Source organism: Pan paniscus, chromosome 1, assembly GCF_029289425.2.
Source record: "Pan paniscus chromosome 1, NHGRI_mPanPan1-v2.0_pri, whole genome shotgun sequence".
NCBI classification, from domain to species: Eukaryota; Metazoa; Chordata; class Mammalia; order Primates; family Hominidae; genus Pan; species Pan paniscus.
The window spans coordinates 216,202,519-216,225,616 of record NC_073249.2 but is presented as its reverse complement, the minus strand read 5'-3'; the positions used below and the strand labels follow the sequence as shown (position 1 = coordinate 216,225,616).

The 23,098-nt window shown below is 53.1% G+C and overlaps 2 protein-coding genes across 8 annotated transcripts in view; both read left to right on the top strand.

Moving 5' to 3' along the window:
• Positions 1 to 4,204, top strand: part of MFN2 (mitofusin 2) — a 34,953-nt gene extending 30,749 nt beyond the window's left edge. For all 6 annotated transcript variants that reach the window (XM_003822063.5, XM_008975582.5, XM_008975583.5 and 3 more), the window contains 2 exons: positions 287 to 421; positions 2,192 to 4,204. In XM_003822063.5, coding sequence (XP_003822111.1) covers positions 287 to 421; positions 2,192 to 2,261 — 205 coding nt within the window. In that variant the 3' untranslated portion in view covers positions 2,262 to 4,204. The remainder of the gene's footprint in view (positions 1 to 286; positions 422 to 2,191) is intronic.
• A 3,509-nt stretch (positions 4,205 to 7,713) lies between these two features.
• MIIP (migration and invasion inhibitory protein) lies at positions 7,714 to 22,745 on the top strand. Of its 2 annotated transcripts, none has more exons than XM_008975580.4 (10): positions 7,714 to 10,271; positions 12,370 to 12,565; positions 12,820 to 13,167; positions 13,558 to 13,642; positions 19,745 to 19,853; positions 19,935 to 19,993; positions 20,472 to 20,601; positions 20,735 to 20,831; positions 21,969 to 22,106; positions 22,244 to 22,745. In XM_008975580.4, the coding sequence occupies exons 2-10, from the start codon at positions 12,452 to 12,454 to the stop codon at positions 22,262 to 22,264; spliced, it is 1,101 nt and encodes a 366-aa protein (XP_008973828.1). In that variant the 5' UTR covers positions 7,714 to 10,271; positions 12,370 to 12,451; the 3' UTR covers positions 22,265 to 22,745. The 2 variants fall into 2 exon arrangements, with proteins under 2 accessions (XP_008973828.1, XP_003822113.1); XM_003822065.5 differs by having other exon boundaries at positions 7,724 to 10,271; positions 22,428 to 22,745.
• The last annotated feature ends 353 nt before the right edge of the window (positions 22,746 to 23,098 follow it).

The window sequence follows — 23,098 nt, the reverse complement described above, 5'->3', positions numbered from 1 at the left end:
TACTCGGCTGATGAGCAGCAGAGTCAGGATCTCTTGTGCCCAAACCAGGGTGCACAGCTCTGTGCTGTTGCTTCTCAGGCCGTGGTGATGCTGAGTGTGTTTGGTTGTTATGATTATTCACAGTCTCAGCAGGGTGTATGAGATTCTGCCAAACCAGGCCTGGCTCAGGGCAGAGCTGCTGGCAGGGATATAGACAGGCCCAGCTGCTCTCTACTGTGGGTGGGTTAAGCCACTAGTGGCATCTTGCTCCACACACCCCAACTGGTCCCTTCTCTCTCCTCCCCAGGGAACTGTCTGGGACCTTTGCTCATCTGTGTCAGCAAGTTGATGTCACCCGGGAGAACCTGGAGCAGGAAATTGCCGCCATGAACAAGAAAATTGAGGTTCTTGACTCACTTCAGAGCAAAGCAAAGCTGCTCAGGTGAGGCTGGCCTGCGTGGCCAAAGGTTAGGGCTCCGGGGTGCAGCCCAGGCACACTGGGGCTCAGCTGCTGGGCTTGCGTCTTGGGTGTGGACACAAATTTTTCTGGTGGGGATTTAGCTCATTCGTGTTAGATGTGTACCATGGGCTGGGCACGGTGGCTGATGCCTATAATCCCAGCACTTTGGGAGGCTGAGGTAGGTAGATCACCTGAGGTCAGGAGTTTGAGACTAGCCTGACCAACATGGTGAAACCCCATCTCTACTAAAAATACAAAGATTAGCTGGTCGTGGTGGTGTGTGCTTGTAATCCTAGCCACTCGACAGGCTGAGGCAGGAGAATGGCTTGAACCCAGAAGGCGGAGGTTGCAGTGAGCCGAGATCGTGCCATTGCACTCCAGCCTGGGCGACAAGAGCAAAACTCTGTCTCAAAAAGAAAAAAAAAAAATGGTTGTGTACCATGTACCTCATGGATGCCAGATGGTGCTGGAGGCTCAACAAGACACAGCGTCGCTGCCTTCAAGGCACTTGCAGTTGAAGGCATGATGGCATCACAGTACTGCGAGACTGCAGTTCACAGCGCCCTGTGCTGAACCGCAGGGCCTACAGCGCTTTACATGTGCTATTTCACTCAGTCTTCCCTATCCCTCCATTTTCTACATAGAAAAGTTGGGGAACTTGTCTGGCATCTCAGAAAATGGCCAGGCTAGGAGGGGAGCCCAGGTGTACTTGGCTCCAGCAGCCCCCACACTCTGATTCTCCTTACCTGCCGCTCTTTGGACCCATGAAGAGGGCATAGCCCCCCATTTACCCACAGAGAAGCTGGTTACTTGGCTGGGGACTGGCAGAGCTGGGATTGGAACTCAGATCTCCATGGGGTCTCTATGGAGCTTTCATTAATAATTTGCTGGAAAGAGCATCAGTCTGAGGAGTCTGGAGTCCTGGGTTCTCTCCAGCCACTCATGTTTGGCCCAAGCTCTTAACTCTCCTGTGTCTCATTATTTTCATCTGTAAAATGGGAGTAAGATTTCATGACACAGCTGCATGACTGAATGTAAAAGTGCCCTGCAAAAGTCCTTGGCCTGCCCAGCTCATGATAACATCAGCACACGGGGACCCTGCAGAAGTCCTCGGCCTGCCCAGCCCATGATAGCATCAGCACACGGGGACCCTGCACTTCCTGCCCTCGCCCCTGACGTCAGAGTCTGCAGGGTGGCAGAGCCAGAGGGGAGATGGATCAGAGGGTGTCAGCTCCAACCCTCACCAGATCACTGGGCTTTCCCTGCCCTCGACTGCGGATGTGCCCCCCCGCACCCCCACCTGGGGACAGCTGCTTCCTAGGGACACACTGCTTGCCCTCTGGGGACTCTCAGAAAGGGGGAATGGGGGGAACTGCTGCTTGTCAGCCACAGTGACACAGCTGAACCTGGAAAGGGTCTCCTGTCAGCACCTCAACCCCTTGCTTGGCAAGCAGGGAAACTGAGTTCCCGACAGCTCAGGGACTTGCACATGGTCCTGGGTGAAGGAAACACAGGGCTTGAGAATCAGAAAAGCCTAACTTGTAGCTCCCTGGCTTATTAACCGTGTGGCCTTGGGAAGTTATTTAACCCCTCTGGACCTCCTTTTCCCCATCTGTGAAACGGGGATAAACACGATTGTTGGAGGATTATGTAAGGGTGTGTGTCAAGTGTCCTTAGGATGGTGCCTGGCGGGTAGTCCTAATACTGCCTGTCATCAGCTATCATGGTTACAAAAGAACCATTTCTTTGCAGGAATAAAGCCGGTTGGTTGGACAGTGAGCTCAACATGTTCACACACCAGTACCTGCAGCCCAGCAGATAGTGGGCACCTGAGGCGGAGTCTGCGTGGAGAGGGGCGGTGCTGCCAGCCCTAAGTGCCGTGTGGGCTCCCCCAGGGGCACGTGTGGCTCCTGCCCCCTGGCCACTGCCAAGAGAATGAAGCACCCAGTCTCGTACCATTTTGAGCCCTCCAGCACTACTTATTTTCCCCCACCTTTGCCTGCTGTTGCTGGAAGAGCTGGCTCATACCCCCAAAGGACACTTTCAGCGACAGCTATGGACAGCATGGTACCAAGGAGTTAAGTTGAGGGTTTTTCCAGCTTTCTCTGGTTCATTTGATTGCTTGATAAGGCCTCAGGATCTCAGCATTGCACAATGCCTCATGGAAGCCTTTGAGGGTATCACACAGACACCCCCACCTTCCTCCAGCCTGTGCGCACCTGCCTTCCTTGCAGCCCAGCACACCTGTAGGTGTAAGGGACAATTGGAGTTTCTTCCCAGAGAGTCTGTCCCGGAAGGTCTGTGGCTTGTGTGTGTCCATCTCGCCTGTTGGCTCAGTGCTTCATCCCATTTGCAGAGCCTCAGACACGTCTTGGTGGTGAGGCTCAGTTACCCCTGGGCTTAGGCTGAGGCGGGCCCTGTGCTGGGGGTGGTAGAAAGGATGCTGCTGAGGTAGCTGGAGGAGTGGGAGTAGCTCAGAGGGGAGGGCTGTTGGATGTATGGGGAGCTGGCAGAGCAGGTGGCGGTCACTGGGACAAGGAGGGACTTGCCTCTCTTCTCATTATTGTGTCCTTTGCTTTAGTGTCAGTCCTGGACTTGTGCAGGCCTGTTTTGTGTAGATCTGTTTTGGAAGATGGCATGGTCTAGGTGGTTGAAGGATGTAGTAGAAGGAAGGATGGTGGAAGGTGGGGACGTTGGTGGCTGGCTGAGGTGCATGGGCCCCACACAGGACAGCTGGAGAATGGGCCGTCCACTTGGCCTCGTTCTGCGAGGGGCTCATGGGTCTGAGAGCCCCCACCCCCTAGGCTTGATTGCATCCCTGTTGTGCCCTTTAAGAGACATGTTTCCACCCCACCCCCAACCTTCCCCCAAGTGCCCTGGACTAAATTTCCTGTGCCAGTGACTGCAGTTGGCCAAGGGACAATGTGGAAAACCCAGTGCCCATCTTTCCACCCTCCCTGATCTCCAGAACCTTCGACTGACCCCCTTGTCTTTATGCTGATGTTGAGTTTTGGGATTGTTACTGGTTGAAGTGGGGGCAGATGCCTGTCACCAAGGTGTTGACTGTGTGAGAAAAGCAGTTTGGGTGACAGATCCTGTGTGGCACAAGTTGGATCGCTTCCTACAAATAACACCTCTCCCAAAAAGCAGCCCACAAGGCAGGGGCCCAGCAGCCCAGCCATCACTCATCTTTGAGGAAATGAGTTGGTAGCCTCTGTGCACTGGTTGGTGGCCACATCACAGGTGATGTCCTGTTCACATACCTGCTTGTATTTAAAGCCCTCAGTCTGTCCTGTTGTGTGGGGCGAAGTGATGGACTCTGCCAGGTGGACATGCTGTGGGTGGATGTTCCCGGTGTGTGCCGGGCCTGAATGGACAGGGGCCACTTCACAGCATGTCAGGGAAAATCACTGTCACACAATTCCAATAGATTTTGTGCTCTTTTTGAAAAAAAAAAATTCTTTAGCGTAAACATGAGTTTTTTTTCAATGTAGCCCCTGGGGAATGAATGAAATTTTGAGCTTCTTCAATAAGTAAAATTAAATTTATACCACTGAGGGAGAGACCCTTTCTGAAAGAAGTATGGCCAAAAGCACTTTAATGCTGCTGACATTGTTCTGTTTTTACGTTCATTTGCTGGAGCGCAAGACGTGCTGACACAGTGAGTTTTCTCTGATGTATTTAAGGTGATGTATTTGCTTGAGTTACTCCTGTATCATTGCTCATAATATTGGAAACTAAAATAAAACCTAGTTGGAAATCCTTTGTGAGATCTCTGTCTTTTTGGGTTCTTGTACAAACTCCTCTTTGACATGGCCAGCTGTATTCTGAAGTGACCATAACTTTGGGGAAGTTCCCACTATAATCTGGCTCCTTATTCTTGGAAGGAATTTGATACTCTCAAAAGAACAAATGGTTTAACTGATCTTTAAGGATCGGGAAATCGAGACTGATTTCTTTACAGATTTCTCTGTAACTCCAGACAATTTTTCACTTAAAAAGTAAATGACTCACTGTTCCATCCTGCTTTGCCTTCTGAGAATTTGGTTGCCACTATTCTTTTTTTTTTTTTTTTTTTTTTTTGAGATGGAGTCACGCTCTGTCGCCCAGGCTGGAGTGCAAGTGCAGTGGCACGATCTCGGCTCACTGCAAGCTCCGCCTCCCGGGTTCAAGCAATTCTCTGCCTCAGCCTCCCAAGCAGCTGGGATTACAGGCGCCGACCACCAGGCCTGGCTAATTTTGGTATTTTAGTAGAGACGGGGTTTCACCATCTTGGCCATACTGGTCTCAAACTCCTGACCTTGTGACCCACCTGCCTCGGTCTCCCAAAGTGCTGGCATTACAGGTGTGAGCCACCGCTTTTTTTTTTCTTTTTTAAGGGTCCTCAGGAGTAGATACAGGGGTAGTCAGTCAGTTTCCCCGCCCCTACAGCTGTCCTCTTGGCTCTGGTGCTGCCCAGTGTCCCCCCTGCTCGCCCACAGAGGCCACAGCTCAGCTGATAGCAACCTCATCCTTCCAGATTCCCAGGCTACACACTTGGGGCATCACCCTCGAGTCCACGGTCACACGTGCTGCACCAAATCTGTCACCTGCTGTCTTCCAAGTCTGTTGACCCTGCCCAGTTTCCTCACCTCCATCATAACCATCAGCCCAGATCCAGGTTCCTGTTCCTGCCTTGTCCCCGCCTATCCTCGCCATCTTGTGGCTGTTTCAAGGCAGCAGCCAAAGACTTTCTCAGGTAACAAAAAAAAATGAATCATTACCTTTTTTTTTTTTTTTGCAATCCACAAAACAAGTAGTTTCTGTCATTAACAAGATGTTATGTACAACCCACTAAATTGTTCACAACAGCACCATCCCGGGTGATGAGCCATAGTTTGAAAAAGGGCCTTCTTGCCTTATGCAAATGCTGCTTAGTTATTCCCAGTCAAGGCCAGCCTCATTCCTGTGCTTTCTCTGACTACCTCATCTGTCCACTGGCGAATCTGAGAGGCTGGAAGTTTTAGCCCTCTGGTAACAATGTCCCTATTTAATCACAAAAAGTAGGTAGTCAGGAATGTTCCACTGTGTCCCAAGCACTGGGGTGACAGCCCAGGCAGCTCTCTCGGAGAGCATCTGGCTTCATAATGTGGCTTCAGAAGCAGGGCCCTCCTCGCAGATGTCAGCTAAGTTGTTCACCGTGTCCTCAAGTGGATGGTTTCCTGTGTCTAAGTGGGACTCTTAGGCTTGAGATAAGAACAGCGAACTTTGAGAGTTTAGTATGTCAGACATTCATACGCATGAGCCCTAATCTCAAAATCCAATGGTCTATTTTCCCTAATTTCCTCAAATGAGGAAGTTCATTAATTCAGCAAAATATTTGTGCACTTACTATGTGCTAAGCATGGTTCTAAGCACTGGAGATATAGCAGTGACTAAGGTGGATAAAAATCTGCCTCTGGGGCCAGACGCGATGGCTCACACCTGTAATCCCAACACTTTTGGGAGGTGGGCGGATCACGAGGTCAGGAGTTCAAGACCAGCCTGGCCAACATGGTGAAACCCCATCTCTACTAGAAATACAAAAATTAGCCAGGCTTGGTGGCGTGCACCTGTAATCCCAGATACTAGGGTGGCTGAGGCACGAGAATTGCTTAAACCTGGGAGGTGGGGGTTGCAATGAGCCGAGATCATGCCATTGCGCTCCAGCCTGGCAACAGAGGGAGGCTCCCTCTCAAAACAACAACAACAACAACAAAAATCTCACTCACTGATTAGTAACCTTTTTCAATTACAAAGAAAAACAACATACTCGCTAAACTCCCTAACATCAGGAGCCATCAGGCAAATTATCTCAAGTCTTGATTTACAAACCAAACCCTTATGCCTCTGATTACATAGGGGACCGGTCTGACAAACTTTTTTTTTTTTTTTGAGGTAGGTTTTTGTTGGCTGGAGTGCAGTGGTGCAATCACGGCTCACTGCAGACTTGACCTCCCAGGCTCAAGTGATCCTCTCACCTTAGCCTCCCGAATAGCTGGGATTAAAAGTGTGCGCCACCATGCCTGGATAATTTTTTGTTTTTTGTAGAGACGAGGGATCTCACTATGTTACTCAGGCTGGTTTCGAACTCCTGATCTCAAATGATCCTCACACCTTGGCCTCCCAAAGTGCTGGGATTATAGGTGTGAGCCACCATGTCTGGACACAAATATTCTTTTTCTTTTTTTAATTTAATTTAATTTTTCAAATAGAGGATGTATGTTGGCTGGGCACAGTGCCTCATGCCTGTAATCCCAGCACTTTGGGAGGCTGAGGTGAACGGATCGCTTGAATTCATGAGTTTGAGACCAGCCTGGGCAATCTGGCAAAACCCTGTCTCTACAAAAAATACAAAAATTAGCCCAGCATGGTGGTGTGCACTGGTAGTCCCAGCTATTCCGGGGGCTGAGGTAGGAGGATCACTTGAACCCAGGAGGTGGAGGCTGCAGTGAGCCGAGATTGCATCACTGCACTCCAACCTAGGCAACAGAATGAGACCCCGTCTCAAAAAAAAAAAAAAAAAGATGGGATTTCACTGTGTTGCCCAGGCTGGCCTCTAATTCCGAAGCTCAAGTGATCCTCCTGCCTCAGCCTCCCAGAGTTCCGGAACTACAGGCATGAGCCATCACACCCAGCCAATAAACATTCTTTTCTGATAAGCAACTGCAGAACTTAAGCCAGTTTCAGCCAGCTTACAGAAGCTGTGAACAACCTGTTTAGCCATTGCACATGAGCTCACCTCCTCTCATAAATATGTATACAGCTTTTCCCTCAAACCTGCTAAATATGTATGAATATGGGCCCTGTGAGGCATAAAACCCAACCTGTCCTTTCTCTCTTGGAAGAGAGCACCTTCAGTGCATGCTGCAGACCGTCTCTTCCTGGATTGTAAACAAGTATCAACAATAAAGTGCTCCTTTCTGCTATTTAGCCACCCTGGTGATCTTCTAGACAACATTATGCGTATTTCTGCTAGGAACATTAGTGTTCAAATCTCTGTGTAGGCAGATGTTTTCATTTTTTGTAGGTAGATATCTCAGGCTGGACTTGCTGGGCCATATGGTAAATTCATGTTTAACTTCTACAGATTTTGCGAAGTGTTTATACTGTCTTATATCCCCACCAGTAGTGAATGTGGGTTCATATATATAGATATCTATCTATCTATCTATCTATATATATATATATATTTTTTTTTTTTTTTTTTTGAGACAGTCTTACTCTGTCACCCAGGCTGGAGTGCCGTGGCACAATCGCGGCTCACTACAACCTCCGCCTCCCAGGTTCAAGCCATTCTCCTGCCTCAGCCTCTCGAGTAGCTGGGATTACAGGCGCCCGCCACCACACCTGGCTAATTTTTTTAAATTTTTAATAGAGATGGGGTTTCACCATGTTAGCCAGGCTGGTTTCGAATTCCTGACCTCAACTGATCCGCCCGCCTCGGCCTCCCAAAGTGCTAGGATTACAGGCGTGAGACGTCGTGCCCGGCCTCATTTCATTTTTTAGAGCATCACAAACTACCTCTCCAGCTCATCTTGCTAGAGTTACTGCATAATCCATGCATTCCTGCCAAGGATCAGCCATCTTCTTGAGTCGGAGGGCTTCCTGCTAGCTCGGTGCCTGGTGTTATCACCCTCGACTCTTCTGGAGGTAGAGGGGCTACCTATCTTCTTTTCATTCTTTTTTTTTTTTTTTTTTTTTTTTTAATTTGAGACAGAGTTTCGCTCTTGTTGCCCAGGCTGGAGTGCAATGGTGCGATTTTGGCTCACCACGACCTCTGCCTCCCGGGTTCAAGCGATTCTCCTGCCTCAGCCTCCCGAGTAGCTGGGATTACAGGTATGCGCCACCATGCCCGGCTAATTTTGTATTTTTAGTAGAGACGGGGTTTCTCCATGTTGGTCAGGCTGGTCTGGAACTCCCGACCACAGGTGATCTGCCTGCCTGGACCTCCCAAAGTGCTGGGATTACAGACGTGAGCCAGCACGCCCAGCCAATTTTTGTATTTTTAGTAGAGACGGGGTTTCGCCATGTTGCCCAGGCTGATCTTGAACTCCTGACCTCAGGCGATCCACCCGCGTCGGCCTCCCAAAGTGCTGGGATTACAGGCGTGGGCCACTGCGCCCGGCCCCAGTTTTTCTAAGTTATATAGTTTAGGTTTCACAACTAGATCTATGATCCATTCTAGGTTAATTTTTGCATATGGGTTTCTTTTTTTTTTTTTTAAGGATGAGTGTGTGGATATCCAATTATACCTACAACATTTGTTGAAGACACCATCTTTTCTTGTTTTTCCAAGTTTCCACACACATTATTGATAAAATAAATTTTTTGTAGGGGGGTGCTGGGTGTCGCTGGTCTGTAACTCGTTACCTCAAGCGATCTGCCCACCTCGGCATCCCAAAGCGCTGGGATTACAGGCGTGAGCCACCGCCCCGGGCCGAAGGCATTATCCTTTCTCCACTGAATTGCACTTTCAGTTTTGTCAAAAATTAATTGCTCACATATCGGAACTCTATTCTGTTGCATTGATCCATTTGTCTACCTGGACGCCAATACCACACTTTCTTTCTTTCTTAAATTAATTTATTTATTGAGACAGGGTCTCTCAGTCAGGCTGGAGTGCAGTGGTGCAATCAAAGCTCACCACAGCCTCAGCCTCTTGGACTCAGGTGATCCTCCCATCTCAGCCTCCCGAGTAGCTGGGACTACAGGTACGTGCCTGGCTCATTTTTTGTAGAGACGGGGTTTTGCCATGTTGCCCAGGCTGGGTATCTTTTTTTTTTTTTCTTTTTTGAGATGGAGTCTTGCGTCTTGCTCTGTCATCCAGGCTGGAGTGCAGTGGCGCGATCTCGGTTCACTGCAACCTCTGCCTCCCTAGTAGCTGGGTTCAAGCGATTCTCCTGCCTTAGCCTCCCTAGTAGCTGGGATTACAGGCGCCGGTCACCTCGCCCCGCTAATTTTTGTATTTTTAGGTTTACTGGCGTGAGCAACCGCGGCCGGCCCCAATACTACACTTTCTTGTTTACTGCGTAGTCCTTATCTTCTGGCGCAAAGCGGGCACTCGCTAAAAACCTGAATGAAAGTATAAAGGAGGCCGGGCGCGGTGGCTCACGCCTGTAATCCCAGCATTTTGGGAGGCCGAGGCGGGCGGATCACGAGGTCAGGAGTTCGAGACCAACCTGGCCAACATAGTGAAACCCTGTCTCTACTAAAAATACAAAAAAAAAAAAAAAAAAGGCCGGGCATGGTGGCGCTCGCCTGTAGTCCCAGCTACTCGGGAGGCTGAGGCAGAAGAATCAATCGCTTGAACTCGGGAGGTAGAGGTTGTGGTGAGCCGAGATCGCGCCACTGCACTCCAGCCTGGGCAACAGAGCGAGACTCCGTCTCCAAAAAAAAAAAGAAAAGTATGAAACGATGAGTACAATGAGTAGCCAGCCTCCTGCCCCACCTACCCCGCCGCTCCGGACTGCCGCCTGCGCCGAGCCTAGGCCGCCGAGCCTGACTGAAACTGCCGCTGCTGAACTCAGCGTATCCAGTCCCGCAGCTGACCAATCGGAGCCCGCCCTTCCGGGGCCCGCCCCATTCCAGGAATCGACCTCCGCACCGGCCTCGAAAATTGACCAATCGGTTGTGTAGCTCCGCTCTTAGTCCCGCCCCCACGCTGAAACTGCCACTTCGGATCGCCGAGTAACGCTCACCAGGCGTCCCGGCCCTGCCCCTCACCTGACCAATCAAGACGGCCGGCCGAGGTCCCTGGAACCGCTCAGGCGGCTGCGGCGGCTACGGCGGCGCAGGCTAGGGGATTCGCCGGGTGAGTGCTGGGCGCCAGGACTGGGGTGGGGCGGAAGGGCTCGGCAGGAGGCCCCACGTGCATTCCCGCGAGGGGCTCGGGGGCCGCAGTGGAAAAGAAGGGGAGGCTGCATCTGCCTCTGCCGGGGTCCCGCCTCGGCGTCCGCCCGCTCGCCCTCTGTTACTTCTGCGGCCCCGGTGTTTCTGGAGCGTCGCTTTCCCGGTGTCTCCGCTCAGCTTTTTCCTTTCCAAAGCGCGGCCGGGGCCAGGGGAGGGCAAGGCCAGCTGTGCCCTTTGACCCCGTGCGAAAACGGCGACCCTCTGACTACAGGGGTGTGGCCCAGAGCCACTTGGCCAGTTAGGGGTGGGGGCCGGGATCTTTGTCCTGCGGATCAAACAGTTGGCCCCTCTGGACTGCATCTCCGTGCCCCCCAGCCCTGCGGGGTAATATACGTGTGGGGAGGTTCCGGGGTAGTCGGCTACTTTGTGCTGCAGACCTTGCACCCGATCCTGAGGATCCTTGGAGGTGGGGGGCAAGGGCTGGGAGGAGGAGGCGGAGTTTTCCCAGGCTCCCCTACACTTCCAGGGAAAGGCTTTCCAAGAACCCTGAACTCATGGACCCTGGAGTCAAATTGTGGTTCAGATCTAGCCTCTTGCTAGCTGTGTGACTTGGGGCAAGTTGCTTAACTTCCCTGAGCTTTGGTTTCTTCATATGTAAAAAGAAAGTGAAGGAGGAAGGGAGGACAGGAAAGGAGGAAGAATCCCTTTTGAAGCCTGATTTGTATTGGACTCACCAGTTATAAAGCAAGCTTGTCCAAACTACTGCCCAGGAGGCGGAGGTTGCAGTGAGCCAAGAAAAGAAGCATGCCCTTGCCCCAGCCATTTTGGTAATAATAGACGTTTATTGAATGCTTACTATATACCACTGTAAGCACTGTATTAAGTAAGCACTGTACTGAGTGCTTTGTTTTTTGTATTTTGTGTGTGTGTGTGACAGTCTTGCTCTGTCACCCAGGCTGGAGTGCAGTAGTGTGATCTCCACTCACTACAACCTCCACCTCCCAGCTTCAAGCGATTCTCCTGCCTCAGCAGCCTCCTGAGTAGCTGGGATTACAGGCGCCCACCACCACACCCGGCTAATTGTTTGTTGTTGTTGCTGCTGTTTTTGAGACGGAGTCTCACCCTGTCGCCCAGGCTGGAGTGCAATGGTGTTATCTCGGCTCACCGCAACCTCTGCCTCCCGGGTTCAGGTGATTCTCCTGCCTCAGCCTCCTGAGTAGCTGGGATTACAGGCGCGTGCCACCACGCCCGGCTAATTTTTGCATTTTTAGTAGTGACGAGGTCTCTCGCCATGTTGGCTAGGCTCATCTCAAACTCCTGACCTCAGGTGATCCTCCTGCCTCAGCCTCCCAAAGTGCTGGGATTACAGACGTGAGCCACTTGGCCTGTTTTTTGTTTTTTTGTTTTTTGTTTTTTTTACAGTGATGCAACCATGGCTCACTGCAGCCTGGGTCTCCTGGGCTAAAGCTATCCTCCTGAGTAGCTGGGGCCACAGACAAGTGCCACCATGGCCAGCTAATCAAATTTTTTTTTTGGCCGGGCACTGTAGCTCATGCCTGTAATCCCAGCACTTTGGGAGACCGAGGCAGTGGATCACAAGGTCAGGAGATCGAGACCATCCTGGCTAACACGGTGAAACCCCATCTCTACTAAAAATACAAAAAATTAGCTGGGCGTGGTGGCGGGCGCCTGTAGTCCCAGCTACTCGGGAGGCTGAGGCAGGAAAATGGCGTGAACCCGGGAGGCGGAGCTTGCAGTGAGCCGAGATTGCGCCACTGCACTCCAGCCTGGGCGACAGAGCAAGACTCCGTCTCAAAACAAAACAAAACAAAACAAAAAAAAAATGTTTCTACAAATGTTGTCCAGGCTTAACATGCTTTCTTTAATTCTAACAACAATCGTATGAGGTAGATACTGTTGTCGTCCAGCAGATGAGGAAACTGAGGCACAGAGAAGTTAAATAACTTGCCTGAGGCAGTACAGTTAAAGAGTGTCAAATGGGGGTCTCTGGCACCACAGGGCACCCTACTGAGCCCCGTGTCCTGCTGTCTTGACTTCAGGTAGAAGAGCTGGGCCTGGAACCCAGCCCTGAGGACATCCTGCGGCCCAGGGGCAAGTGACACCTGCTGAGAGAGGCCCAGAATGGTGGAGGCTGAGGAACTGGCACAGCTGCGGCTGCTCAATCTGGAGCTCCTGAGGCAGCTGTGGGTGGGGCAGGATGCTGTGCGGCGGTCAGTGGCCAGGGCAGCCTCGGAGGTGTGTGCCCGCCTTGGGAACCCCAGAGGAAGGGGCTACCTGACCTTCAGGCCAGCATCCAGGCTTCTGGGCTCATCTTGTTCAATACACCCATTTTACTGATGATGGGACATTGAGGGCTGGGGAGGGAAGAGACTGGCCTTGGTCACTGCTGAGGCCGGAGCAGGATGAGGATGCTTGCCTTGGTGCCTGGCGTAGGCCCGCTGGGTAGGTTCTGGCAGCCACTCCCTGGGTGACCCGGCCCCTCTCTCCAGTCAAGCCTGGAATCCAGCAGCAGCTACAACTCAGAGACTCCATCGACCCCAGAGACGTCCTCAACTTCCTTGAGCACCTCCTGCCCACAGGGCCGGTCCTCCGTGTGGGGCCCACCAGATGCCTGCCAAGGGGACCTCCGTGATGTGGCCAGATCAGGGGTGGCCTCTCTCCCACCTGCCAAATGCCAGCACCAGGAGTCCCTGGGCCGACCGAGACCCCACTCAGCACCCTCGCTGGGCACCTCAAGCCTGAGGGACCCAGAGCCCTCAGGGAGGCTGGGTGATCTGGGACCCCAGGAGGCACAGGCCCTGAGGTCCATCCTGGCTCAACAGAGCAAGCTGTCCAAGGTAACGTGGGAGAGCGGGACATCTGCTGATGGGAGGAGCTGCCTTGGGCCTCAGTTTCCCTATCTGACACATGTGCTTGTGGGCAGCCTCCCTTGCAGAATAAGAGGCTCCTGGGAGATACTGTGAGTTGGGTCTGGCTCAGCCTAAATGCTCGCTAGGTGGTAGCTGTGAGTTTCTCAGACAGTGCTTTGAGAAGAGGCCAGGATTTGTTCACAGCCACACATAAAGTGGGACCAAACGTTTCCCTTCTTGCTCTTGTGCCCTTGGCTGAGCCCTGGGCTGCAAGTCAAGGTGTAAGTTAAGACACAGTCTCTCTGTCCCTCGAATTGCAGCTTCCTCTGGGCCAGGCCTCTTGGCTTAGTCCTTGTCCCTCTGTGCTTCCTTCCTCAGCCCAGGGTGACCTTCTCTGAGGAGTCTGCAGTTCCAGAGAGGAGCTGGCGCCTCAGGCCATACCTGGGCTATGACTGGATTGCAGGTAAGGCGTGCTGCTGCCCTGCACACACTTTGCCTGGGAGTGCGAGGTGGAGGCCTGGGATCCTCCATGCTCCTGTCTGAGCCTCCACCCAGTGCTGTTGCTTGTTTCTCTGACCGTGCCATCCTCTGTGGGGAGCACCCTCTTATTTTTTTTTTTTTTTTTTTTTGAGACGGAGTCTCACTCTGTCCCCCAGGCTGGAGTGCAGTAGTGCGATGTTGGCTCACAGCAACCTCCACCTCCCAGGTTCAAGTGATTCTCATCCCTTGGCCTCCCGAGTAGCTGGGATTACAGGCGAGCACCACCACGCCCGGCTAATTTTTGTATTTTAAGTAGAGATGGGGTTTCCCCGTATTGGCCAGGCTGGTCTCAAGCTACTGAGCTCAAGATATCCACCTACCTTGGTCTCCCAAAGTGCTAGGATTACGGGAGTGAGCCACCGCCCCCCAGAGCCACCTTCTTTGTTTTCTTATTTATTTATTTATTTATTTATTTATTTATTTTTGAGATAGAGTCTCGCTCTGTCGCCCAGGCTGGAGTGAAGTGGCGCAATCTCGGCTCACTGCAAGCCCTGCCTCCCAGGTTCATACCATTCTCCTGCCTCAGCCTCCCGAGTAGCTGGGACTACAGGCGCCTGCCACCACGCCTGGCTAATTTGTTTGTATTTTTTTTTTTTTTTAGTAGAGACGGGATTTCACCGTGTTAGCTCGCCTCAGTTAGCTCTTCCAAAGTGCTGGGATTACAGGCATGAGCCACCATGCCCGGCTTTTTTTTTTTCTTTGCTTTTTAAGAGAAGACAGGCCGGGCACGGTGACTCACGCCTGTAATCCCAGCACTTTGGGAGGATGAGGTGGGTGGATCACGAGGTCAGGAGTTTGAGACCAGCTTGACCAACATGGTGAAACCCCGTATCTACTAAAAATACAATAATTAGCCGGGTGTGGTGGCACGGGCCTATAATCCCAGCTACTTGGGAGGCTGAGGCAAGAGAATTGCTTGAACCCGGGAGGCGGAGGTTGCAGTGAGCCGATATTGCACCACTGCACTCCAGCCTGGGTGACAGAGTGAGACTCCGTCTCCAAAACACAAGCAAACAAAAAAAACGAGATGAGCAGCAGTGAGAAGAAGGGGGAAAGAGTAGAACAAAGAGTTTGGTCTGTCACTGACTGTGAGTATACAATTGTGATAACTCACTACCTTCACGCCAGCCTCTGAGCACCTTCTGAGCCGTATCTGCTCTCTCAACCTCAGGCACTGAGACGGTGCATCTGTTGAATGAATGAATGAGTCCCAGCTGCCGTATGTTTGAACATTTGTTATGTGCCAGGCCCCTGCACAACTTCATACCAATGCCAGCTCTTTTCACGTTATTGTCCTGCTCTCCCCGACAGCAACCTAACCTCAGCTGCCTTCTGGCTGGTTTCCCCCTGGCCTATGTCCCATTGCTGTCCTTTGCATGTGTATGTGTGTTTGTGTAAATACATAACATAAAATTTACCACTTTAGCATTTTTTTTGAGATGAAGTCTCACTCTTGTCATCCAGGCTAGAGTGCAATGGCGTGATCTCCGCTCACTGCAACCTCCGCCTCCTGGGTTCAAGCGATTCACCTGCCTCAGCGTCCCGAGTAGCTGGGATTACAGGTGCCTGCCACCACACCCGGCTAATTTTTGTATTTTTAGTAGAGAAGGGGTTTCACCATGTTGGCCAGGCTGGTCTGGAACTGACCTCAGGCGATCCGCCCGCCTCAGCCTCCCAAAGTGCTGGGATTACAGGCGTGAGCCACTGCTCCCAGCCATATGTAGCGTTTTTTAAGTGGACTGTTAAGTGGCGTCAAGTATGTCTACACTGTTGAGCTATCTCATTACTACCATCCACCTCCAGAACTTTTTCATCTTCCCAAAAACTTCTCTCCCCATTAAATAATTACTCCCATTCCCCCTCCCTCCAGCCCTGGACAGTCACCATTCTACTTTCTGTCCCTATGAATTTGACTCCTCTAGGGACCTCATATAAGTGAAATCATATAGCCTTTGTTCTCTTGTACTGGCTTATTTTATTTAACATAACGGCCTCAAGATTTATTCATGTTGTACTGTGTGTCAGAATTCCCTTCCTTTTTTTTTTTTTGTCGTTTTTTTTTTTTGTTTTGAGAGAGAGTCGCACTGTGTCTCCCGAGCTGGAGTGCAGTGGTGTGATCTCGGCTCACTGCAACCTTCACCTCCCGGGTTCGAGTGGTTCTTGTGCCTCAGCCTCCCGAGTAGCAGGGATTACAGGTGTGCGCCACCACACCCAGCTAATTTTTGCATTTTTAGTAGAGATGGGGTTTCACTGTGTTGGCCAGGCTGGTCTCGAACTCCTGCACTCAAGTGATTCTCCTGCCTCGGCCTCCCAAAGTGCTGGGATTACAGGTGTGAGCTGCTGTGCCTGGCTGGAATTCCCTTCCTTTTTAAGGCTGAGTGACATTCCGTTGTGTGTAGATGCCACATATTGTTTATCTGTTCATTCAGGGATGGACACTTGGGTGCTTTCCATCTCTTGGCTGTTGGGAATAATGCTGCTGGTGACATGGTTGTGCACTGTCATTTTTGACATAGCAGCCAGAGGGAATTTTTAAACATGGGAATCAGATCACGTCACTCCCCTACTCAAACCTCCCCATGGGCTTTTTCCAGCACTTACTGTAAAATCCAAAATCCCTACCTAGACTTACGAGGCATGATCTGGCCTCTACTGGCCCCATGATGTGACCTCCCGTCTTTCTTCCAGCCTCGCGGCCTCCTCCTTTTTTATTTTTATTTTTTTTCTCTGTTGCCCAGAGTCAAGTCCAGTGGTGTTATTTCTGCTCATCGCAACCTCCGCTTCCTTGGTTCAAGCAATTCTTCCTCAGCCTCCCAGGTAGCTGGGATTACAGACGTCCACTACCATGCTTGGCTTATTTTTGTATTTTTAGTAGAGACGGGGTTTCACCATGTTGGCCAGGCTGGTCTTGAACTCCTGACCTCAGGTGATCTGCCCGCCTTGGCCTCCCAAAGTGCTGGGATTACACACATAATGGAGTGGCCACAGGCATGGCAGGACCAGAAAGGAGGCCACGACCAGGCATGGTGGCTCACGCCTGTAATCCCAGCAATTTGGGAGGCCGAGGTGGGCAAATCACTTGAGGTCAGGAGTTCGAGACCAGCCTGAGCATCGTGGTGAAACTCTGTCTCTACTAAAAATACAAAAATTAGCCAGGTGTGGTGGCGGGCACCTATAAACCCAGCTACTCAGTACGCTGAGGCAGGAGAATCATTTGAATCCAGGAAGTGGAGGCTGCAGTGAGCAGAGATCAAGCCACTGCATTCTAACCCGGGCGACAAAGCAAGATTCTGTCTCAAAAAACAAAGACAGGTGTACTGTGGAGTTGCTGAGAGCAAGTGGTGGCGGGGACACAGTCCCTGCCCTTGAGTACTTCTTGAACTCTCAGCTCACTGCCCTCCTTCCTGGTTCTGGGAAAATGGAGGCGCCTGTCCCAATACCTGCTCTTGGTCCATGCGCTCTGCTCCCCTGCCTTTGCCGAGGTGACTGTCCATGCTGCCACCTGGACCCTGGCCCTGCTCCAGCGTGCTCCGCCCCTCTGCTTCTGGCTCCTCCAGGGTTTCCTTCCTGTGATCCTCTCCCTCTCTGTCCTGCATCCTCATCCTGCCCCTTAGCATGAGCATGAACGTGCAGGAAGCATTCTGGGAGCTGGTTGTATCTCATGCTCCCTGCAGCAGGCACCGCTCTGAGCTGTGCTTCCTGTTCCTCCCGCTGACTCCTTTGCCCTTTATAATAAGCTTATTAGGTAGGCACCACCATGGTGCCCATTCACAGATGGGAAGGCTGAGGCCCGGTGAGACAGAATCTTACCAGCAGCTCACATCCAGTCGGGGTAAAGCCGCTGTCTGTTATTTCTCATCCCGATGCCACATTTCTACCTTTAGCCCACATTTGCTTCCAGTGACTGCCTAATTTCTCGATAACAAAACTTCCTCTTCAAAAGGGCTGTCTAGCCTCGTTGACTTCAATTTCTCTCCACTACTATTTCTTTTCTTTTTCTTTCTTTTTTTTTTTTTGAGATGGAGTCTCGTTCTTTCACCCAGGCTGGAGTGCAGTGGAGCAGTGATCTCAGCTCACTGCAACCTCCGCCTCTCAGGTTCAAGTGATTCTCATGTCTCAGCCACCTAAGTAGCTGGGATTACAGGCATGCACCACTACACTCAGCTTATTTTTGTATTTTTAGCCAGAGACAGGGTTTTGCCATCTTGGCCAGTCTGGTCTGGAACTCCCGATGTCAAGTGATCTGCCCGCCTTGGCCTCCCAAAGTGCTGGGATTATAGGCATGAGCCACTGTGTCCAGGCTCCACTACTGTTTCTTAAATCGGGCTTCAGCTCCCAGCATTTCATCAACATGGCCCTCAGTTGGGTCATCAGTGGCCTCCGTGGTGCCAACTCCCCAGTTTAGCCCTCATCCACATCTTCCTTTGAGCAGCAGGGGACACAGTGGTCACTCCCTCCCTGAAGCACTTTCTCCCCTGAACTTCCAGCCACTTGCTTCCCGGTTCTCCCCCATCTCTGTTGGTGCTCCTTCCCAGGCTTCTGGGGAAGGAAAGGTCCTTGTTCTGACTGCTACACCCCTAGGCCTGGGACTCGGTCTTCTGACTCCTCCTCTCTATCTTCCCTCTATGATCTCCCAAACGCTGAGGTGTTTGGACACTTTCTCTACTTCTCCATTTGTATCTCTAGCCCACACCTCTCCTCTGAATTCCAGACTTGTATATCCCACTGTCTTCTCCACATCACCATGAAGTTATTAACCTTCTGTCCGAAATCAAGGTCCTGATTTCCACTGCTGTGCTCCTCCTGCAGTCTTTCCTGTCTCCATAAATGGCAACTCCACATACTAAATAGGTCAGGCCATAAACTTGCTGGATTTACCATCCAGCTACATCCTGATACACCCAACATAAGTTGAAAATACTGTTTAGGCCGGGTGCGGTGGCTCACGCCTGTAATCCCAGCACTTTGGGAGGCCGAGGCAGGTGGATCAGGCCAGGAGTTTGAGAACAGCCTGGCCAAGATGGTGAAACCCCGTCTCTACTAAAAATACAAAAATTAGCTGGGTGTGGTGGCGCACGCCTGTAATTCCAGCTCTGTAGGTGGCTGAGACATGAGAATCGCTTGAACCTGGGAGGCAGAGGTTGCAGTGAGCCGAGGTCGCTCCACTGCACTCCAGCCTGGGCAACACGGTGAGATTCTGTCTCAAAAAATAAAAAAAGAAACATCCTAAGTCGAATCATGGTAAGTTGGGGGCTGCCCCTACCTCTCCCCAGCTGAATCCTAACCGATGCCTCTGCTTCCCCTCAACTTGAAGCAGCCAGAGGAGGAGTTCTGTAAAAATATGTGGCTGATGTGATTGTGTCCCTCCCATTCCCCAGACCCTCCTTGGGCTTCTTAACCTCATCTCCTCCACCCTCGCTGCCTTCCTGCCACTTTCCCCTCCTGGCTGTTCCTCAGCTGAACCATGCACATGCCCACCCCGAGGCCTTTGCGCTTGCTCTTTCATCTCCCTGCGATGTCCTTCCTGGGAGGTCTCTGTGGCTTCTCCATGTCTCTGCTCAGGGTCATCTCACTCGGAGAGGCCTTCCCTGGTATGGCTGCCCGGCCGTACTAGGCTCTGACGCTGCTCTTGCTTTCTGGCAGGTGTCAGCATTCAGTCTTGTATCACGGGTTTTTTTTTTGGTGGCTAGTTCATCTCTTGCCACCTTACAGTGTAAGCCTCATTAAGGCCAGGGGCTTTGTCTGTCTAGTTCCTGGCACATGAAACAGCATCTAGCCCTGTCATAAGGGCTCTGTCGATATTTTTTCCATGGATGGTTGGCTATGCATCAGGGTAGACAGACACTGAAACCAACCAACAGTCCCAGTGACTGGAGGGGCTCTCCTGGCCTGTTTGAGGCACAGTAGGGATGAAGCAGGTGGCCTGGGGTGCCAGGGCTGATCGTCTCTCCAAGCCTTGGCCGGTGGCCACACAGCAGCCCCCAGCCCCTCTCCCGTCAGCTGCCTGGTGCTTTGCCCACACCAGGGTCTCTGGACACCAGCTCTTCCATCACCAGCCAGCCTGAGGCCTTCTTCTCGAAGCTGCAGGAGTTTCGGGAAACCAACAAGGAGGAGTGTATCTGCAGCCATCCTGAGTGAGCAGGGGCGGGCGAGGGTGGGCGAGGGTGGCTGAGCGGCTCCATCCCCCAGCCTGCTCATCCCCCTCGCCCTCTCAGACCCCAGTTGCTAGGCCTGCGTGAGAGCAGTGGCAGCGGCGTGGAGGAAGACCATGAATGTGAGTGCGGGCCCTCGGCTGCTGAGTAGTCCAGCCTCGCACTGCCCTGGCCTTCCCTGCCCCGGAGCAGTCCCATTTGAGGTTTGGGGCCTGGGGAGGCCCCTGAGATGTTGAGACTTATGGAGGGAGGCCTGCAGTCTGGACAGGGTGGCCAAGCCCTGGTAGGGGTGGAGTGAGCTAAGGCCTGGCCACCGAATTAGGGGCTGCCCTGTGTGGCACCATCCCACCCTCCCCAGCAGTGCCCCTGTGCTGGTGGGACTCCATCCCAGCTCCTGAGAGCCCCAGGAGGATGTCCCTCCCCACCCCTTAGGGCGTGGGCCCCAGGTTCTGGGAGGAAAGGGGTTAGGAGGAAATGGGCCAAAGGGCTTCCCAGAGGGATTGGCAGCTTGTGTGGTTGGGGGCCGCTGAGGGCAGCACGGAGCCTGGGGACCTGGGTTCCTGGCTCAAGGAGAGCTGTGGCTTCTCATGGGCCTCGCAGGCGTGTACTGTTACCGTGTCAACCGGCGCCTGTTCCCGGTGCCTGTGGATCCCGGTACCCCCTGCCGCCTGTGCAGGACACCGCGAGACCAGCAGGGCCCTGGGACCCTGGCGCAGCCAGCGCAGGTCAGGTGAGTGACCAGAGTATTGGGACACCTTGGGGGACAGAGCCTGAACCACTGGTTTTAAGAAAAGATGGGCCTGGGTGTGGGCCCCCAACCACTGGGAGGCTCCTCAGGGGTCCCCCACTGCCCCCCTCCGCAGGGTGAGCATCCCGCTGTCGATCCTGGAGCCCCCGCACCGGTACCACATCCACCGGCGAAAGAGCTTTGACGCCTCTGACACACTGGCCCTGCCCCGGGTGAGCACCCACGTGGGGCTGGATGGCGATGAGGGCGGGGCTGGCTCAGACTGGCCCAGGTCCCCAGGGAGGGTCACAGAGCGAGACTGGGCTCGACAAGGGTGAGCGCCCAAGTCTCTGGAGCACAGCCTGGGCCTCTTGCATCACCCACACCTGTACCTAAGGGAGGTAGGACCCCCGCTCCACGCACCCCGGGGCTTCCAGGGTGATCTGCCTGCAGGCTGGCGTGACATGAATGGGTCCTGTTTATTGCGCTCTTGTATACTGCAGGCACAGTCCTTAGGGGGCTTATCTCATGGAGCCCCCACAGCAGCCAGGAGTGTAGGCACTGCTGTACCCCCACCCTGCAGGTGGGGAGACCGAAGCAGAGGGGGAGGCGCCTTGGTGGAGGAGCTGGGATTCGAACCTAGGTCTCTGTGCTGCTGCTGCTTCTTTTTTTTTTTTTTTTTGAGACCGAGTTTTGTTCTTACTGCCCAGGCTGGAGTGCACTGGCACGGTCTCAGCTCACTGCAGCCTCCACTGTAGTCCCAGCTACTTGGGAGGCTGAGGTGGGAGGATCACTTGAACCTGGGAAGCAGAGGCTGCAGTGAGCTGAGATCTTGCCACTGCACTGCAGCCTGGGTGACAGAGTGAGACTCCATCTCAAAAAAAAAAAAAAAATGTCCTTTCCTGTGTCTCCAGGTCGGGATGGGGTGCCAGTGGCAACTCCCCCTGACTCCTAAATTGAGAGTAGGGCAGCTGGGGTCAGAGGAGGAGAAGGATGCAGAGGAAAGTCAGTTTGCTGGTCCGTAAAATGGACATAACAGCGCCATCCTCAGGGATGTTGGTGGTGAGGTGGGGCTGTTGAGTGAAGCAATCCATGCGGGTGCTTGGAGAGCCTACAGCAGGAAGTACCCTGTGAATGTCACTGTCACTGTCCTATCCTCCTCCCATTTCAGCTCTCAGGGCCCCAGGGATGGCTGGATCTGCCAGGATAAGAAAGGGGAGAGCTGGGGTAATCTTGTGGGTAGACACAGGCCCTGCCCTGGTGGGGGCCTCCTTCCTAATGGGGGGCACAGTCCCTCCCTGATGGGGGTGTGCCCAGTCAGCGGGGAGCCTGTCCCAGGTCAGGCACTTTTAACCCCTTGCCTTCCACAGCACTGCCTGCTGGGCTGGGACATTTTTCCTCCGAAGTCTGAGAAAAGCTCAGCCCCCAGGAACCTGGACCTCTGGTCCTCTGTCTCCGCTGAGGCCCAGCACCAGAAGCTGTCAGGCACCAGCAGCCCTTTTCACCTGGTACGGTCCAGATCGCATCCTAGCCTGGGGTGCCCCCTAGAGGGACAGAGACCTTGCAGCAGGCCTGGGGACTGCAGAGCCTCCTGGGGGGTAGGATTGAGGTGGGGAGGATGGAGCCTGGGAGTGTCTCTCTGCAGGGTCCAGCCCTCCAGCCCTGACCCTAGCCATCCCTCGGAACTCCTCTGCTCCCTGCCGCCTGCCCTGCTCCACCCAGGAAGGCCACCCTGACTGCAAGATCCAGCAGGAGGGAATGTGGCTGGAACTGGGGATGACCTGTCCCTTTCAAGTGGCCCCCCTGAGACTTCCCTATTCCCCATCCAGGCCTCACCAATGCAGGTGCTGCCCCCAATCCCGACCTGGTCAGTGCCCCAGGTCCCTCAGCCCCACGTCCCACGGCAGAAGCCCTGAGGACTGACTCCTGGGGGAGAACAGCATTCCCACCGCCTGCAGCCTCTCCCCTCTGGCAGGCGCACCCAGGAGATGGAATCCCCTGCCCGCCCAGCTCAGGCCCAGCTGTCCTAGGTTGGGCAGGTGGGTGGACCCAGGCTTGTCTGCTGCCTGAGTTCCAGAGAGGGAGGACCCTGGGGTGGAGGGTGAGGGATTCTGTGGAAGTTTGTAAATAAAGCTCAGTGCTCTGCAGCTCGAGTCCCACGTGTGCTGGTTCCATCCTGCTAATGCACTTGAGGCCCAGAAGGCACTCTGGCCTCTCAGCCTGCCCTCCTGGCACCTGCGGAAGGAAGATACTGTAACCACTGGGACTAGGCAATGTGTGTCCATCACCATGAGGGTGGCTCCTTCCGCAGATCCCCAGCTCTGGGTAGTGGCCTCCACCAGATGGGGGAGGGGGGGTCCCCTAGGCAGGCTGGGCCAAGGTTATTAAAAAGTCATTTTAGCGAGGGCCTCCGCTGAAGCCGTGAGTCGTGTTGAGTGACTGAGCTCTCTCCTTCCTGGTACCAGAACCGGGATCCATTGATAGAAGGGCTCTCTGGGAG